The sequence below is a fragment of the Tinamus guttatus genome, unplaced genomic scaffold (genome assembly GCF_059628265.1).
Source record: "Tinamus guttatus ecotype Peru unplaced genomic scaffold, ASM5962826v1 Tinamus_guttatus_pri_ptg000215l, whole genome shotgun sequence".
NCBI lineage: Eukaryota > Metazoa > Chordata > Aves > Tinamiformes > Tinamidae > Tinamus > Tinamus guttatus.
Genome location: NW_028288749.1, coordinates 3,368,372 through 3,388,068, shown reverse-complemented (window position 1 = coordinate 3,388,068; position 19,697 = coordinate 3,368,372). Strand labels below are relative to the sequence as shown.

At 42.5% G+C, this 19,697-nt stretch overlaps 1 protein-coding gene across 2 annotated transcripts in view; it reads right to left on the bottom strand.

The window, feature by feature from the left end:
- Window positions 1-12,002: 12,002 nt before the first annotated feature.
- The window catches only part of RALGPS2 (Ral GEF with PH domain and SH3 binding motif 2), a 67,538-nt gene continuing 59,843 nt past the window's right edge, over window positions 12,003-19,697 (bottom strand). For both annotated transcript variants that reach the window (XM_010226449.2, XM_010226450.2), the window contains 3 exons: window positions 15,679-15,784; window positions 14,499-14,590; window positions 12,003-12,430 (listed from right to left, as the gene is read on the bottom strand). In XM_010226449.2, coding sequence (XP_010224751.2) covers window positions 12,401-12,430; window positions 14,499-14,590; window positions 15,679-15,784 — 228 coding nt within the window. In that variant the 3' untranslated portion in view covers window positions 12,003-12,400. The remainder of the gene's footprint in view (window positions 12,431-14,498; window positions 14,591-15,678; window positions 15,785-19,697) is intronic.

Here is a 19,697-nt window from a genome sequence, read left to right as displayed (position 1 = left end):
TCTTTTCCTCCAAAAGACTCCCCGTTTTTGTTGGGAATTTAACAGGTGAAACGTGTACCATGGGAAGCACCACCTTGCAACTGAAATGTAAGTCAAGTCACATGCATCGAAGTAACTAAAAACCCACTGGCTCTTCACAGAGACAAAAAAAAAAAAAAAAAAAAAGGTAGGTTTAGCTCCGTGGTTAACACATGGCAGATTCACTTGCAACATTTAGAAAGATTCCTACATACAAGATTTGGTTCTCTATTTCAAGAGTTGTGTGAACCGTTTCCTCAGCATTCACTAACTCAATAGGTGTTGGAAATGATTTCTTGCTTTCTGCATGATTTGGAAAGCATTTGGGACTCCCGTTTGGATGAATGCTGATATATTCAGGCAAAAAGTCAGTATTGCGCTCAGCTGAGGTGGTAAATTCTCAGGTGTTGATTAAGAAAGTACTCTGCACTTCCAAAACTTTTTTTTTTTTTTTTTTCACTGAGCTAGAATTAGTAGTATTTCTTATGACACTGGAAAATACAGGTAATAGAACATTTTCCTGAATGGTCGTACCAAAGACCACTGCACATTAATGAAACGTTTAGTCTCATGGCAACAGAAAAATGGACTCAGTCCTACTCCCTGAATGCCTCTCTGTGAAGAGGCTTTCCATGCAGAGATGCTGGACTGCACGTGGAAAGGACAACTTTGGAGGCGAGTAAGGGTGTCCTCCTGCAGTGTAATGTTGAGAAGGCCTTTGAATCCAGCCCACAGACGGTGCCTGAATCTGGGAGCTGCTGCTGCCGTGCATCAGACCGGGGCCCAGAGTATGGAGACCAGGCCAGTCCGGCAGCAGGGCGAAGGGGAGCACAAAAGCAGCAGCAACCTGAGGCGTGAGGGAGAGGATTGCCCAGATTCACCTATGTATTTAATGGACACATTCCAGAAGGAAGGAAGGAAGGAAGGATGGATGGATGGATGCTGCTTTAAAATTCAACAAAATGTGCAAATCCTCTGTGCACTGGGGAGGAGGCACCTCCTCCCAGAAGGAGCCCCAAGCAGCAACAACACATATTTACTCCTGTATCTAGCAGCCTATGCTGGATTTAAATTCACGGGATTAAAGAAATAAGAGCTTCTCAGCCTGAAAACTGTCTGGTATAGCAATTTTTCTCTAAAGCAGAAGCACATCACCAAGACAAACATATTCAGCAGGATTTCCTGTCAAGAAGTTGCTCTAATACAAACATATTGGGAGAAAAGAAAGCTCCTAGTGACATCCGCCGAACACACTATTTCCATTTAAATGGAGATCATGGCAACTTCAAAGTCTCAGTGGAAATTAAAGCATGCTGGCACTGTCAACTAACTATTAAGACACTTGAGTTTTGTTTAATTTTTTTTAAGTAATACTTCTGAGTTGGACGCACTCTTAATGCTTTCACAGATACAATCCCACTTTCCATGTGTTTTAATGGATCCCGTATGGTTCCCGATTCACATGACTTGAAGTTGTGTCACCACAATAAACGTGCTACAACTTCAAATCTTGGGGCCCAATCTTTTAGAGAAGACCGAGTATTTTTCCGTAGCTTGTAGTTAGTTGCACACAAAATATCAACACGCACACAGCTTTTTCTGATTAACCTTTCAGTATTTACAGAAGAGGGAGTCAGCCTCATCTTTGGATAAGATGGATCAGTTAAATTGGCTTTTCAAAGTAGTTGAGACTGATAATATAAGATAAACAGAGGCCCATAAATATTTGAGACCTCCAGTTCTTTAATTCTCAAGTATCATGACTTGTCTATTTTAGCTCTAAGGACTAAAACTAAGTTTTTTTTTTGTAGCTTACAAACTAGGCAAAGGCATTAAAATAATACCATCTGAATTTTGAAAAAAAAAAAAAAGAAGAAGTGTTATTTTCAGCAGTCTCAGATTATCCATAGAATAGCACAGACCATAAGGGACTTCCTTTATATCAGTGCTCTCCCTTGGCATTGCCAACGCCTCAGGAATATTGCCATTCCTTTCTCGACCTGCTAAAGGTCCACAAAAAAAGGCACTGAGAGGTCAACTCACTGAGGTCCCAACTGTTCCTCTGAGCAGCCATTACAGAAGTTTCACCTCTTGGGTGGTAGGAAACTTACCTTTCATTCCTAGCCAGTTTAGGCACCTTTGTTCATGTGACATCTTCTCTTCTACTTGAGGTGCTTCTCTTCATTCATGGGGCTCTAGGATATAGATCAAGAGCAAGTTTCCCAATGCAGGAATAACATATATTTGAAACAGTAGTTAAGCAAATTAGAAAGTAGACTTGGCAGCACTAGCATAGGGAATACATGAAGTGCTGGGTGCCTAAATACCTCTTGAAATGAAATGAGAGATTAAAATTCATCTCATTACCAACATGCAAAACATCACTGACTTAATCCAAGTCATTTCCTTGCTAGCAGCATATTCTTATTTTAGAATTTTATCTGTTTTCATTGCATATACTTGGCCTTGAGATTAACAGGCAACTACTGCATTAATATCATCCAGGCATTTGATGTCATTAACTAGCTAGGAAAGATAGTGAGAACAACATGTTAAGGAGCTTGTGTTTAACTGAGGACCTCCATGAGTTTAAAGGCAAATGGAGGCTTCTTTCAGAAGATCTTTGTACATTCAGAATGAGCGGAATACTCAAGTTTCTGTATTCATCAATAAGGGTTTCTCCACAGTTTGGCTGAAGAGCAGGACAAAGGGAGGGGAGACTGAGTGGAGCCATGAGCCGAGAAGGACAAAAAGAGCCATCTGCAAGGAGATGGGGGCCTTTACAAAGGGAAATAGGGGAATTCCCCCACATTCTTCAGCAAGGGGGACAAAGGAGTTGGTGAGCTCAGGTGAGAACAGATGGCGGGAGGCCGGAGTTCGGTGTAGGCGGGCCGGGAAGGCTGTAACTTCTGAGTACCTTGGCCAATGGGGAAAAGGAGAGGTCGGGAAATTAGGATAAAAGGGGGGCTGCGTCCCCCAGCAATCTGAGAGACCCCATAGGGATATGCCCGGTGGACTCTCCCTTTATTCGAATAAAGTTTTAGGACTCCTCTGTCTCCTTTTGGACATTCAGTTCTTGACAGCGAGATTTTCCGCACAAGAAGAGCAGGAAAAGACATTTATTTGCATCTTGTTTGTCCCCCCAAAGGAGCATGTCCCTCCAAACCAAAGGTTTGTCCCTCGCATGGGATATGTTACTTCCTTTCACTTTTGAAAAGGACCAGAACATGGCAGCAAATGAAGAGGTTTGCATACTTTCTTTTTTATACTTAGAGCTAATCAGTACTTTTCCCTTTTTGCTTTGAAGGAACTGTTTTACCCCATGATGTACCCCTTCTGCACTCAGCAGAAGGGCTGCAGGAGCAGCAGGCTGTCTCACAGTCATCCAAATGCATTAAACCACTTGCTTTTTTTTTTTTTTTTTCTGAACACTGGCTGATGTGCTGTTTAAAAACCTTCAGCCCTGTAAAATTTATCTAGAGACCTTTTCTTACAGCAGCTGCGATATTGTGAACTTGAGTAAAAAGATCATTTTGTCTGCAACTAAATTCATACAATTTAGTTTGCTTAACATTTTTGTCAGTCTGACTATCTGAAAGACATGGCCCGGCCATGGATGGTTTTACCTTCACATAGCAGCATCAAATCATATGATTTAACCTGGGTAATGGATATCCCAAGGATGCTATGTGTCTGCATAACAGCTAGCAGATATCCCACATAACCAAATGGTTAATAAGTTTGTCCTCAAATAGCTTCCTTCTCTTAACACATCAAAACTTAAATGCTAAGCTGTATGTAATACGCTTAATACGTAGACATTGAAGTATTTTGACTCCTAAAATGAAATCTACTTCAAAGCAAGTAATACAGACATCTGTGACAAGATGTAAAATAACATTTAGGACAAGGCTTGCAGCTTATTTTACACTGGCTGTGACTGTGTGTTCGTGTCACACTAATTCTGCTCTCCATTATCCCCCATGCACAGCTTCAAACCCTTCCTGAAAATCCTTCCATCTGGACATGGGGTAGCAGAAATCACCGTGTCCTCCCCCATCCCTCTGTCCCCTCCCCAAACAGACCTTGTGCTTTGCAAGGGACTTCGCAAGAGCTTTAGGTACAACCTTGCTTTCAGCACACACATAAAGAATATTCTTCTACAGCTTTATTAGTGTGCATGATTACTACAAGCCAGAGGCACCGAAAATGGATTCTCCTTCCCTTATAGTTCTTATATTTAATACTACTAAAAAAAATGTTAATTAACACTGCGCCTCTATACTTAGAGCACGATCCTTATTTTCCCCGTGGCACTTGGCTAACAAGTCTCAAACATGTCTGAGAACCAACGAATTCTGCATGTGCTGCTGCATACGGCCCCTTCAAGCCACCACCCTGACACGCTGCAGGGTCAAGTGGCTCCATTCTGCAGCGCTTGAGGTCTCTGCCCCCTCTCACCAGCACTAAGGCTGGGCTCTATAAAGCCCAGTTTGTCTGCAGTGGGATTCAGTCCTGGCTGAACAGCCATCTGCCAAAGGGGTTGAAGGGGTATCTCCCCACAGCTTTTGAGGTTCAACATACAGCACTCACTGTAAGTATACATGTTCTCATGTATGCTTTCTCATCGGTGAGGTCCTTTTTGCAGGGCTAGGGTTATAAAAAATCCTCAGGGCCTTAATAAGAGATTGATTCTGCAGCAGATGGTGGCATTGCTCAGACCCCCAATGAAGTCTCTCGCCCAGCTGCTTAAATGCCTGTGAAGACTTCTTGGTCCGACATGGTCAGGAGCGCCGCTTGTTCGTGTCTCTCCTTCTGGAGGGGTCTCTGTCATGTACTGAGGGGTCCCCAGCTCCTCCCCCGCTCTGCAAGTTGCGGCTCTCCTCACTCTGCTGCTAGAGCTGTTTGCAGGGCTGTTCTGTAAACAGGATGACTGCAAAGTTCACATTTGAAAAGGGTTATTTTAAACTTTTCACCATATTTCATTCCTTGCACTTCTCATTAATGCACATTTAGGCAAATTATGCCAGGGAATCTAAGAGATCAGCAGGAATATTTACATTATTACAGCTATCATCATAGTAAACAACATTAAAAAGCAAAACTATGAAGTTGTATCATTAAGGGTCGGAAGTTGCTCACCTTACTAAAGGCTCCCCCTCAGCTGCACGCCACGGGGGAGCACGATCAGCTGGGTGCAGGTATCAGGCACGGGATATTAAAGCAAAGGCACCCCTGGTGTAAGCGCCTCCGTGCAATATTTGGGACACGGATCACAAGTTCCTCAGGTGCTGGCTCATGCTGCGTGTCCCGAGTCAGAAGTTACCGTGGGTGGCAGTTATTCCCAGGACCAGGTCGGCTGTCCTTGTGTCTGCTCCCTCTGCCCCCTGCAAACGAGCCGCTTCCATGTTCCAGAGAGCAGCCTTAAAATACTAGAGGGATTCTGCCCACTTGGCCACTCAAGCCACAGCTCCCCCTTGGCTGCAGTTGAGCAACGAGTTACCTCCATGTTTGCATGTATTATTAGACCTTAAAACAGTTCCACTCCTTATCCTTTTTCCTTACTGAAAGTGAAGTATTTTCCTACCTGGAAAGAAGGCTGAAGATATATTAGCACTTTACTGCTGGCTCTATTCTTACATGAGATATCTCTTTCACTTTAAAAATGCCTGGGACTTTTAGGGGGGTTGCTACAGATAAAAACCCTTCTCAAATTTGAAAAAGGTCTGTTTTCATTTTTCCCTCTGCAGTTTGCCTCCAGACAGGCCATTTTGAATACTTCACAACAAAAGTTGTATCATTTTATTCCTGGGAACTGTTTATCAATTCCTCTGACATCCTCTATCACATTATATAAATTCTATTCTTTGAAAAAGCAGTTTGTGCAAGGCGAGCATTGCTAGTGCAGGCTAGCTCTGCCCATGAACTAGTTCGGGGAGGGAAGCAGGAGTTTTCAGTTTGGATCTGGATTCCTGAGTTCTGTCTTCAAGTTCCAACTGAACAAAAACCAGGCACTGAAAGAAGCTAATGTAAAAGTAAGTATTACCTACACAAGGACATATGGTTTTCAGTGATAATCCTAGACTTAATTAAAATTAACAAAAATATTACTTGCAAATTAGAAGCATAGGTTATGGATTTCCTCTGTATGCAATTTAATCGTTCTTACAATAACATGCCTCCACACTGTCCAAGGCAGCCACCCCAAAACGGTATCATCATCTGCTTACAATTTTGTTACCTAGTGGTATCGCATACAAAAATGAAGATTTCTACAAAGAAAAAATTACAATCTGCTCCTCATCATTTCTTTGCATCTCGCAGCACCTTGCTGTGCGTTAGCTCATCTGTTTCTCCCATCGCTTGGTCTCCCCCACCTCCTGGGGCTTTTGTTAAATGAAGAACTGAAAAAGAGAGGAAGTTGCAGAACCAGAGGCTGGAAAACCACCACAGCCCAGGTGAGAGGGAGGGGATGAGGTGCCTCCCTCCTTGCCCCGTCTGCTTCTGCCTCCTGGGAGCAGCCGTGCAACAGGCCAGGAAAGGAGGAGACGGGACCGCAGGATTCCTGGATACCTGCCTCGATTTGAGTAAAATTGTGTCCGCCAATTCCAGCTCCGTCCACTTCTCTCAGGCACTGCACTCTTGACACAAAGCATTTCCTCGAGCCCATAAGCTGGCAATAACGAAGGGGAAAATCTGCTTTTTCCCTTCTCACTTCAGCTGCTGGAAAGTGACAGCTGCAGGAAGGAAAGGGAGAAGGGCCCAAGGCTCTGAACGTGACAAGCAACGAGGTCTGCTTGCAGCGACTCAGCTTGGTGAGACCTAAATGTGGAGGGGCACAAAAGAAATATCTGATAAACTGTACAGTATCATGCAGAGAAAAACATGATCTAACAGGATGATCTGTAAAAGGAAATAAATCCAACTCTCTTCAGTGATCTGCATTTTCCTGCTGGGTTATGGATTTCTTTCATGATGACTAACAAAGGTGGTATTTCCATGCTAAATTTCAGAGGGTCTTTGGAAATAAATTCTGATCTCAGATCCTGCTGATCTCAGGCACCATTCTGAAAGGGGCAAATTCCAAAACGTGGTTGCAATATCAATGCTTTTCTTTTTTTCTTTTTTTAAATGAGAAATTAAAACTTCAGGCACAGTCCATGTTTTAAATCATTTATTTCAGTAGGAAAGACTTTTGAAACCTGTACTGAAATTCATTTCAACTAGCGGCTGCAAACACACAATTTTCACCCGCGCACACACACACATGCACTGCAGTATTGAAAGGTTGAAGAGAGGGGGAGGCCGGAGGGCGGCCGAGCCGCACGTCACTCGAGGAGGTCACGGTGCGCTCGCCCTGGCGCTCAGTGCCCCGCGTGAGCAGGGAACGGCTGCTGAAACAGCTCGTGTCGCGGCACGACGGGCTCCCCGTCCCGGGGATGCGGCTCCTACTGTGGCTGTCCCAGCTCCATGATTCCCCTGTGCTCCCCACGCTGCAGCTCAGCAGTGTTGGCATTTGGATACCTGTCTGTACACACAGAGCATCCTAGGAACCCCTTCTTTCAGTATCTGATAAATCAGTTGCTGCTGCTTTTCAGTTCTAGCTCTGAACAGGTCTGGAATGGTAGGAAATACCTTCGGGAAACACATTTTTGAGGCCAGGAACTACCAAAATAAAAAGAAGCAGAGTGCTGAGCAAGCACACGGTGCGAAGGGGAGATCCGTGATGCTTTTAGCGGCCTGAGAGCAGGGTCTGGCCACCGGCCGCGACCTGCAGGAGCTGCCATTTCCCTCCATCCCTTTCCCAGCAACGCAAGCGGCCCCAGGGGGGTCTGTGAGTCGGCAGCGTTCGTGGCTGAGCCCATCAGCCTGCCTTCTGCCTGCACCTCCAGGACCCTCTTCCATGTTCCCTCTCCTCCTCACCAGACCTATTTGGAGACTCGCCAGGTAGAAGCGAAGCAGCTGGAGCTATTTTGGATACCAGCTGTACAAAGCCAAGCTAACGAGCACTGCTGTACTTCACCGATGAGAGCCTGGTGAGACGCACCAGGTACCAAAGCCGCTCACGCCACGGCCACGGCTTCTCACGGAGTGAAAGGGCCTCCACGGAGACTCGCTGTGCTCGTCAAAATACAAGAACCGATTGGGCAGTGCCCAAAGCCCTCTTTAACCCACGTGCTCAACGCCCAGACGTGTGGAAATTATAGCTACGGTTTGGAGAAGGGTTAAGCGCTTCCAATTCCGTGCATAGTACAGATTCCTTTAATTAGCACTTCCTCAAGCCCATCACTTTACGCACAAGCCATTTTTAGAGTAAAAGGGGAAGAAGAGGGTGGTATTTAAATAACAAAACTTAAAAACTTGACCTTTGTGAGGAGAACGAGCAGATTATTTGATGCGATTTAGTGTCCCAGTGTCTTGATCCTTCTAACAGGCAGCACACTATAGCCAGATAGATTAAACATTAAAAGATTAGAACTACTAATGTTGGTGAGTTACCCCACAAAATAAAGCCAAAAAAATAAGAAAGAAGGTACGGACAGAGCCAGAAAAAAAACATCACGCAATTTCTCATCTTGATTTGGAAAGATTTGCTAAAGTGACTTCAGCTGGAGAGCATTTCCTTTGGACATTTGTTTTTGTCTCATTAATAGAGCTGGACGGTTCCAAATGTTTAAATGCAAATAGAGTCTGACATTGCAAGAAAAAAATATAGTTGGCTTCTATTAAGGAAAGGTAACTAAAAATCCTGCTGTATTTTGGGCTTGCTTTTACTCCATGTATGTTTTCAAATACACATAAATGCTTTTGCTGGCAAAAAACCCACATATTCCACAGCTGAGTTGCAAGGAGGAAAGTTAATCTGCTGGTTCCCCCAAACAAGCACCAATTCTTCAAGCAAGAGGCTAAAACTGCCCAACTGGGGAGCTGCCTATCGCACAAGCTGAGGGGCTGACAACTAATGCCTGCAACGGGCTAGATTTATCAAATTACCATTTTTCCCCAAAAAAACCCAAATATCCTTATTATGTTTCTAAGAACACAGGCATAGAAGCCAAATTTGAAAAACCCAGCTAAAATTAACAAGGATTCGGCTGGAAAGATAAAAGGTAGCAGTGGGTATTCAACATCTTGTAGGAAGAGTCAACATCTAAGTAAGAGGAGCCCAATGTATTTTTACTGCATTTGCCTCAATTTTTTAAACCGGACTCTCTTGCTCATGGTTTCCCAGCGATGTTGGTTTAATGAAGGCAAGTGATCAGCAGTCAGCGGGTGATTAACGTTTAACGACTTGCTATAAAGAGCTACTCCGAATGATTTCTGTCCATGTTCCTGCAATCAGGGGACTGTCAGAAGCATCAATTTCAAAACAAAACAAAAAAAATCACAAAATGAGCTGTCCAAGATGAGCTGAGCTGTTTCAGCAGCTCCTGACGAGCTAACGCGCCCGAGCAGCGCACCACAGCATTGACTGAAGACACCTGCCCAACGGAGCGAGCCTGCATCACTGTCTTACCCGGACAAGACGTGGTGGCCTTGTTTTCTGAGCCCAAGCTTCATTATCATCATTATTATTTTCTTTACAGCGTGTATGACTTCTCTGATTCTTTCTGAAGTTACGCTGGAGCAGTTGATCCCTTCACCCCTTCCTGAGGGCCGCCTGCCTCAAGAGACGTAACACTGCGGTATTTCTGCGCCCTGCAGGACGACGTGGCTAAAAAGGAGGTGTACTAGAGAAGAGCATCCAACTACTCCTTTTATCAAATGCCCACAGTGTTTTCTGTGTTGTTGTTATTCTCTCTTATCACTGTAATGAAGGATTTTAAGAAACTCCTTCCACAAGAGTCAGTCTGTCCTGTGAAAAACAGGAGTGGGAAAATAAAGATGAGGAGTAGGAGGCCCAAGAAGAAAGTCTGTGACAATAACAATGCGCTAGATGACTCGTGCGGTGTTTTTTCCACCATCCTCCCGCCACAGAAAAACATAAGACATCTGGGAAAATGGAAGAACAAACACCACCCTCTGATCTGGCTCTGTTTAGCAAAGCGGAGCTGGGCTCCCGCTGCCTCTTTCCGTTCACCAACAGGAGGACAGACACGGTTATGCTGCAGTGACTCTGTATTAGCTTGTTTAAAAAATCCAAATTTCACAGCGCTATCATCCACAATGCTTAAAAAAGTACACACATTGTTAAAAAACACTTAGTTGTTGAGAAGAAACACACATTATTAATTCTGTTTAAATGAAGACGACCCAAACAGAAGTTGTGTGAGTTCTACGACAGTGACACTGCGAAGGTCGTCCTCACTGCGCACCCAGCGTGGGTCAGACCGGGAGACGGACTGGGATTCAGCATGAATCCCAGTTTTCTTGCCGAAACCCATGTCTTTCGGATCAGATAGACCAGTCACGGCCCACGAGAACGGCAGGAAGTCACAAGGGACACAATCCCCATGGATTCTGGTGTAGCTCTAACAGAAACATCCTCCTCCTTTTTTTTCCCGAGAGTCAATCCACAGGAACAGCTCTTGGAAATACAACTCAGCCTATTAGTGTTTACTCCAGGTCAGAGAGGTGAGTTCTCTCTGTTTTGGTGTTCCTTTCCTTCTTTAACGTGAGATTGGATTATCCTTCTCTTTTTCCCTCCCACCCCCATCATTTCCACTACAGGATTAATTTTGACTCTGGAAAAAATAACCAATGGGTTTACAGGGTTCCATTCTGATGCAATAAATGAACTGTACATTTTCCAAATAAGCACTAGTACTAGAAACCTTTATTACACCGTCAGAGAACTCTGCCACAGACTGGTAGATAGTTTGTTTCTGTTCAAAAAGCAGCATCATGGAGGAGTCTGCAAGCTTATTTACCGCCACTAAACCACGAGGTCAATGGAACATTTACTACTTTTTCACAGACTATAAGTTCTGATATAAAATTCATATTTTGGACAATGTTTCCTTGCTTTAAAACAATCATATTTCTGAAGATTAAATAAGGACTAACCATCTAAGAAATTCCATCTGACTTCAAGGAAACCCAAATAAAGCAAGAACCAAATTCTTAGGCATAACACACACAGGTAAAGCATGGCTCCCTTTTTACAATCCCAATGTTTTTCCTGGAGAGTAATTTCAGTGACTTGAGAATTATTTCTCTCAAGAAATGAATTTTGATAGTCCTAAACCTTTTCTTTCCTTAAGTTCTCCTTGTTCAAGTAGGTACTTTCCTGAAGATCAACACAGCTTCTGTTACATAAGGTCTGATTTAGGCCATGTTATCAGTAATGCACAATGTCATATATTTTGAGCAAGACAGGTAATAAAATCAGTAATTGCAAAAGGAGAGGATGAACGCTTGAAATTGTGCCTCTATTATTTTAAAATGTATGTCTTTTAAGTGATATTATGAAACATCTTACACTGACAGTGTTCCCTAGCTGGTAATTAAGATACCCAGAGAAGTAAAATACCTCCTTAGCAAGGTTATGAAACCTTCATGTGCAGAAGTGTGAAAAGCATAGAAATAAAAAGGGAGGAAAACACTCAGCTCTGACCCAGCAATGCTTTCAAAGGTCTCTTTCACACACACCAGCCACCCACAACACGTGAACTGTGTTTCAACCAGGAATTGGCTAACAAATTGGCTAACAACGTACCAAAAAAAGGAATTTTGGTGTCTAAGTGCTCAGCTGCCGTGCCGCTTGCTGGGCCTGTGGCTCCCGTCCGGCACGGCACGGCACGGCACGGCGGTTTGCGGGCCAGCTGCCAAGCTGAGGGGGCCTTCATGACCATTCCCACACTCGCAAGGCTGGGAGAAGGGACGCGGCTCCAGGCGACGTGCCTGGGGGAAGCTCCCGCCGGGAATCTTGCTACAGTCGGAACAGCATCTCCGGAACGCAGTGTAGTACCTCTTTTACCTGGCTCAAACCCAGCTTTTGATGCAACCCTTAAGTATCAGTTTGTTTTCTTAAGAATACCTAAAAAGGTGAGTTATTTCCAAAATTAGTATAAAGTTAAAAGAAACCCAAACTAGCTACAATCTATTTAACTCAAGCACAGCACCGCCACAAGTTTCACACACACTATTTGGTGTTTCTTGTTGGTTTTCCTTTCACTCTTTAAGGCAGTGGTTTCCACAGGTCAGTTCAGAGAACGTTATGAAGCATGGTCCATGGCAATTCATGTTGCAACTCCATTTTTTTTTTCCCATAGGGGACTTATTCCTCAGCCGTTAGTGGTTTGTTCGGCGCTCCAGAGTTCAGAGATCCAGGTGACGGGCTCTGTTCTGGCACAGAATACAGCTGGCACATCTTTCATCAGGGCCTCATTCTCAAACATGAGGTGGTTCCAATTGTTCTCTTTCGCTTTGAATTAGCCCATTATTCAAAAGTCATCAAGTTGGCAGGAACCTGAAAGTAAAAAATAAAATAACATCTGCTGTTATTTAGGTGTAGTAGCTTTTCACATTCCAGTTTCACAGACTATTCACAAGCAGGTTGTAGCACTCATCCTATCGCAGAAAAAGGAGAAAAACACAACTCTAATTAATCATTCAAGGACACTTAAAGCTGTAGAAAGCCCAAGTAGAGCAAAGATATTAAACTAGAGCATGGCTGGTGGTTTTAATATATTGTCTTAGATTATATCTTGTTAATTTTAGTGAAATTTGAAACTCAAACCCCAGATGAAATTACGCTAACCTGATCAGTCTCAGTGTCAGACTGCACAAGCAGAACCTTCTCACCTGCCTCCTATTTACGAAGTCCCAGTTGGAAATTTCTCAGCACACAGGTCAGGGAGCCTTTGAAACTCAAACAAAATGCAAAATCTATCTTTGTCATAGATTTTCCCAAATAACAGGGAGAAGAGCAATTCTTGTGTTAATTATTAGAAAAATGGGCGGACTGAAGGCAATGCTGTCAGAAATGACACAAGAAGGGTAGGTCAGAAGCAAGACAGTAGTTTTCTCTCAGCGAAGTCTGTCATTTTTATGAACATTTCTCCCCTTCACCCCAACAGAGAGCTTCCTGTTTAATATCCTAAGGTGATTCTAATGAGACAGATCTACACAATTTTTACAATGTGGATCTCTGGAGATGTATTGCCTTTCAGCATCAATAAACCTTTACTCTTTGCTAGACTGCACTTAAAGGATCTGAAGTGTTTCCCCTGGCATATGATTGATACCCTCTAGCATTTTTGAGATTAATTTACAAAAAAAAAGAAGTTGGTTATATAAACACTTCTCTAGGCTTTTCCTATAGAAAACCTAAGTGTTGGTTGTAGGCATCACTACATTGCATGAATACTAAAGCTATTTTGCAACATAACTACCCCATTTGATGCCATTTGACAAAAGTATTTCTTGCCTACCTTTATCATTCACCTACATGAAAAAGAACAGTCAGCCAGGACACCATTAACACCTTTAAAGTTGTTCAAATGGTTTCCAGCAGCATTCAGCTTGTTAAGTGCCTATACTGTCAAAAGCATCTGCCTTTCTTAGGCAGTCATTCTCTCAGGAAGAAAACAACATATTCCATTTTCAACAATACCACCAGGCATTTCTCTAGAGGAAGTACTGGTCTGCTGCTACTAGCTGCTACTATTCCCATCCTTTCCAGTGAGGAACACGCAGCTTCCTCACCACGGTCTCAGGTGCTTTCAAGGGAGCTACTGCACCTCTCCTGACTCCTTAGATTTTGCTCGGAAGCAGAAATGAGAAAAAAAAAAGATGGAAAATGACCTGGAAAGACCCTTTTGTTCCCCTGTCCATTTTAAGCAAGACCAAGCAGAAGCAGGCAAAATAGATCCAATAATTCTTTTCCTTGGGGAAACACACACACACATGCAAAGGAGAAGGAAGATTTCAGTAAGACACAAGTACCACCTCAAAAGGTATTTTTGCAGATGTGAAAAAGTCAGGAAGAATTTATAGAGAAACAAGAGAATTAAGCAGGATTGGAGTGGGACTTCTCTTCCTTTTGGACTCTCAGAAAATTCTACCTTTGCTTTTAAAGTCTGTGAAACATACTTGGGATTAAAATATATTCCTACAATTTAGTAAAACACACAAGCAGCCATGCCAAAGAGCTGACAAAATGATCCTCTGGATAGCTACCTGGAGCTGATATTGAATGCTACAACTTACAGCTTTTTATAACTGCAAATAGCCTCTTTTGAAGAGGCAATGACAAGAATATTGCCACCCAGTAGAGATTTTTAGAGCACTCCTTCCATTTCCCAAATTGCCCAATTGCTTTAAATCAGCCCTGAAAGAGGCTAATGACCTTTCTTCCTCACCACAGCAGCTCTGGGGACTTGTTTCCAAAGGAAAGCTATGGGAAATCAATGGGCATGTGAAATCAGTGTACAGGCTGGTCAAAGCACTCTGCTCTTCCTAAAAAGCAACTCATTATAGTTCGGTCATCTTGACAATCTGTCAACGCCGACTTTTTTGCAGCACTTTGTGCTCACCTGTTGTCTGTTGCTTTGGCAGGCAGCACTCAGGTGTTTAAACCAGAGCATCGCATTCATTCTGTTTCCAGCTTGAAACTTGTATGAATTTCCTGAGAGAGAGAGAGAGGAAAAAATGAAGAAATACAAATACTACTATACTAAAATACTCTCTGTATGTAAATAAACTGATATGCTATCAAAGTATTTAATAGCAAAAAGTTCCTGTTACTTTACACTTTGACTGGCACAGGAGCAACTTAAAAAGTCTGAGCCAGTCCACAAGAAGCCTGAGCTCGTGAAGGATCGTCTCGCTTCCAGACATTCTGCATTTCAACTAAGATCAGAGTCAAATAGAAGAAAATATTTCTCAGAACCACAGAACTAAGATACAGTGTAGTTCAATGCCATTATTCCAATTTCTTTTATATGCAGTTTCATGAAATGCATTCTAAAAAACCATCTTTGAAAATCATTGAAAATGAGTTCTGAACATGCTGACATATCTCAGGCCAGTTTTGTCAATATCTAGTATCATACAGCACTTGATTGCATGCTGGACCCAAAGAGGCCAATTACTTCAAAAGTGTTTCATGTTGCTGTTGCTGAAGTTAGGCAGATCAGCGCCCATATTTTATATGACTCGCAATTTATCAATTCCACAGGATAGATACTCTGCAACAAATAAAATTTAAATATAGTGGAGTGTGTAAGTGAACAAAGCAATGAATAATGCTAAGCTACTCCTGCTTCATCATTTGGTTTCTCTGCAAAACAGTCAAGTTGCACTGTATTCCATGGAAAGAGTGATGCATTTCAATAGGCAAAAATGGACTCTGGACTTTGCTTTTATTTGGAGGGGATTCAGACTGGTCAAGCACCTAGTCTTGTGCAGAACTTAATTATTTATTGTCACTTATCTTCATGCATATCAAAATGTCTCTGAATAGTCTAAATAGTCTAAAAAATGCCAATGAATACTTAAAAATACGTAAGCAGAACTGTTATAGGCAGAAAGGAAGTCTCTTTAAGGAATAATTCTTCCCATAACACACTAGAGGTAAACATGACATGTTGGAGAGCAGTTGAAGTAGCAGAAGGTAATATCCCTTCTAAATTGCATTACAGTTGCCTTCAAACACCCGGCAGGGTAAGTGCTGGCTCTGGGATTTGCTGAACTCTGCGTGTTGGTGGTACTTACCCTTCTCAGAATCTGTCAACAAAAAGAGATCTGGATGCTCAGGGTCATCTGCCATCATCACCATCCAGCCCACTACAGACACGTTCTTACTTGGAGTGGATTTGAACTGAAAACACAAGCAGAGAAGACTCAAAAGTAAAAAAGCTTCAACCTGACTGACAGCAGTGCACAGAAGTATTCAAAAAGGTGACTCCTCTCAGTGTTGCTGTTATAGACACACAATAATGTTATTAAATTTAATGGAAGCATAAGCACTTCATAAAACTAATGCAGGCTATGAGTTTAATATGGAATTAGTGAAAACAGATTTTTCCGCAGTGAATGAAATTCTGAACAAATAAAAAGAAGTATCACAAACCAAACCGTGTGTGACAAACATCTCCTCACCATATGATTGCACACATGTGGCCATCACAGTAAAAAACCCAAACATTAAAACATTAAATCAAACATTTAAAAAGCTGATCTTTCAATTGTTAAACAGAAGAACTAAACCTGTGCAATAATTGCTCAAAGTCAGCATGTCTACTGGTTATAATAGTCTGTTACTATTACACACAGCACAAGTCCTGGGGACAACACAACCGCGTAATTAAAAATTACGCCTTGATAAATAAAAGAAATCAAATAAGGCGAATATTTTATAAGCGTGTTCACAAAACATAACATGTTCATTTATTGACAGGATATTAAAACTAAGGTTTCTTCCTGCTCAAGGTATTATTTGTTCTTTGAAACAGAACTTTTGCCACTTCTTCCAAGCTTGGAACCTGTCTTCCCTTCACTAGTTCCTCTCGGCAGCTCCGTTTCATGTCCCTGGTCAGTATTATTTTCTGCTTCTCAGGCTTTCCATCTGAGTTCAGGCTACTTGCTCATTAAATCCAACTGCTTTCCAACCCACCGGCTTCCCTCTCCCTAGACTCTATCTATTAGCACAACGCACCTCTCACTACTTGCTCAGTCCTGTCACCTCTCCAATAGCTAATTCTCTCTCTCTCAGGTCTTTAGTTGCCAAGTCTCCTCTTCCCACCACCTTTATGGCTCGTGGGCTTTTCATTCAAACGGAGCATTCCTGCCTTCTGCAGGGCTTCAACCCACTTCTGAGCCCGGAAGGACCAACTTGGTGCATCCTGCTCTATAAAATGTGTTCTGTTTTTCTGAAATCTTACTCTTTAACAACGAGGTAATAGTAACCTCTTTTTAATTACAGTTATATTTTAGAAGCTCTAAAGCTTCTAAAGCTTTACCTATCCCTTTCAAAATAACACTGCTTTATTGTTACAAGTCTAATAAGAAGGGAGTACCAGCAGGAGGTAGCAATTAGGTACCTCTTGCCAATTAGTTTGAGGGTATCACAAGCGAAACATGAGCTTATAACAAATATTCTCTACAAGACAATATAATTATTTCACTAAAAATTCCATGAAGTTTGCAAATTTCATGTCAGTTATGCCAATCTAAACCATACACCCACTCGAGATTTTGAGTATCTAAAAAAGTTGTACTGTCTGGGCGTTGTGCAACAGGCTACCTTTTAAAGCTCAGAAAAACTTTAAATGAACAGAACTTGAGCCAACCCTTGAAAACCAATGTATGTGAACCATGTCCAAAATAACGGAACAGTCCCGTTACTCCAAAGCTTTTAGCTCTGTGCACATACCAATGGCTTGCCTTCACCTCTGTGTTGTGCAGCGACGTGCGCGGGAAACATCCCATTCCGAGTTCCCAGTGGCACATTTACAGCAGATCTTCAGAGCCTCAGTGGAAATACTGAATGTGGAGACTCTGGAGGGCTGTTTGTACAGATAACTTCAGTGTGAAAGGGAGAACGTCTGTTCTTAGTGAGGATCTGCCTATTGAGCTTGGAAATGCGTGGCTGCTTTCAGGATCACTGTGGATAAAACTGTGGGAAAAGGCCTTTCCTCGTAAAACCTGTCAAACTTGGGCCTATGTGATTTGAAGTCACTCTGCTGCCTTTGGGAGGCATCTCAGAAGAAAACGATGCTTTTAAAGAAATAAATTACGAAGCTGCATTGGACAGTATTTCATTACATAAAGAAAATGAGGGCTCAATAATATGAATTCTTCGCAAATATTAGTTCTTTCCAAGCAGAAACCAGAATTTCTTTGAAGAATCATTTATCAATGCACTGCAATGAGTAATGAAATATGCAAGGAAGCTCTGCCTGAGCGGAGGACTGAAAAGGGAATAAAATATGGAGATTGCTCAGGAGTTTTTTTTTTTTTTTAAGGGGAATTACATATGAAGGGCTTGTTACGGACTCTCTGAAGACACCACCTTCAAAAATAAGATGCAGCCAGCTTGAGCAGCATGTGCCACCCACGGGCCTAAGCAGTGGCTACCAAGGTCCCCAGAGCCCCGATACAAGGGCATAGCTCTGAACACAACACGTGGAAGAAAGGCTTGGAATGCAGAAGGATCCTCCTGAGTAAAGGCTCACAGTTGCTTTCTGAAATCCTAAGAACGTGGAATAATCTCCTGAGTATGCTATCCTGCCACACAATTTTTCCATCCCAGTCCCCAGAACAGCCTTTTATTCATGTATTCTCCTTTTTCTCCTGAATTTAATATGGTTATTTTCACTAATGACTTTTTCTGAAGGTGAAGTGCTTTACATTTTTGTTATGGAGGCTTCCTGCGGGCACCGTTTAAACACAAGAGAAAACCTTAAGTGACCTCAAAACATTTTTTGGGGATTCTCCTGTCCCTCATCTCTGGATTCACGTACTCATGCGAGGCAATTTTTCATTACCACCTCGATGACTGAAACCTGCTCACTACCTACCATGCAAAGTCCACTCCATAAAGTAGTCTTACTTAGTACTTACTTAGTACAAGACAAGAACAACCAACCAGCCCACCCTGAAGTTGATCCAGTGCTAATGGAATTCATCTCACCCAGGAATCTAGGACATCCTCTTCCATTGGATTAGGATCATGCCCAGAATACCCACTGGAAGTGCTCCTTTTTTTTGACCGCAGGCACAGCGAGAACTGGCCTGTCGTCTAAAAGGGAGTCAATTTTTGCCCTTTTTGTTGGATTTCATGGGGATCTTTATGAGGCAATTTTCCAAAGGGGTTGGTTACTAGAGCTTGGAAGAGCTTCCAGTGTCTGCACATTCCAAGTGCTCTGTCTCCATGGCCTGGAGCAATAGCAAGAGAACAGTCAAACGCATGCCTACAATCAAGACAGTTATTTACCACGAGAGCTGTAGCCAGGAAATTTTATATAGCAAAGGCTGAGTTTGTTGTTTCCAGCAGTCTTTTCCTTGTCACCGAAGCCTTGAGAAAAGAAACTGCATGGAGATCTCTCCATGGCCGCAGATGTCGGGAATATTTTGGATAGAGGGAACCCCATGTAACTGCTGCCCACTGACGTTTTTTTCTCCATTAGAATTTCCTGCTGAAATTACAACTAAGTAACAACTGAAGCAGGGTCCTTGACAAACCATCATCATAAGCTCCAGAACACAAAACAAGGCTTTGTACAATAACCCTGCAGTGACACGGAGGGAAAACTAAACCGCCAGTGAAAGCCTAAAAAGTGCTACAAGGGCTAATGGAAAGTTATGGATCACCTATAGTACTAGGTTGTTTAATAAACTAAAGTCTCTCCTCCTATTCCCCTAATTTTGGTCTCTCCAGCAAAATAGCTTCCACTTTAAATTCCAGCATAAAGCCGATACTCTGGGTGATAACAAACTCTGGAGCAAATACATCGACTCACAAGGCGCTACTGGCTTGATTAAAATAATACAACTCCTGACAGCTACATTTGGGATCATCTTTTAATCATCACTACACCTGAGAAACCAAATTTACTTTAAAATTATTAGTCTGCTGGCATATCCTTGAACAAATAAATAGGAGAGCATAAGGCTGCAAGAAATTCTTGGAGGTGTTTAGCTTGCTAAGAACTTGTCTCAGTTCACTAGCAGTTTCGTTGTAGATATTTCAACAAATTTGAGTGATTTGGGGGTAAGAAAAGTTAGTGGAA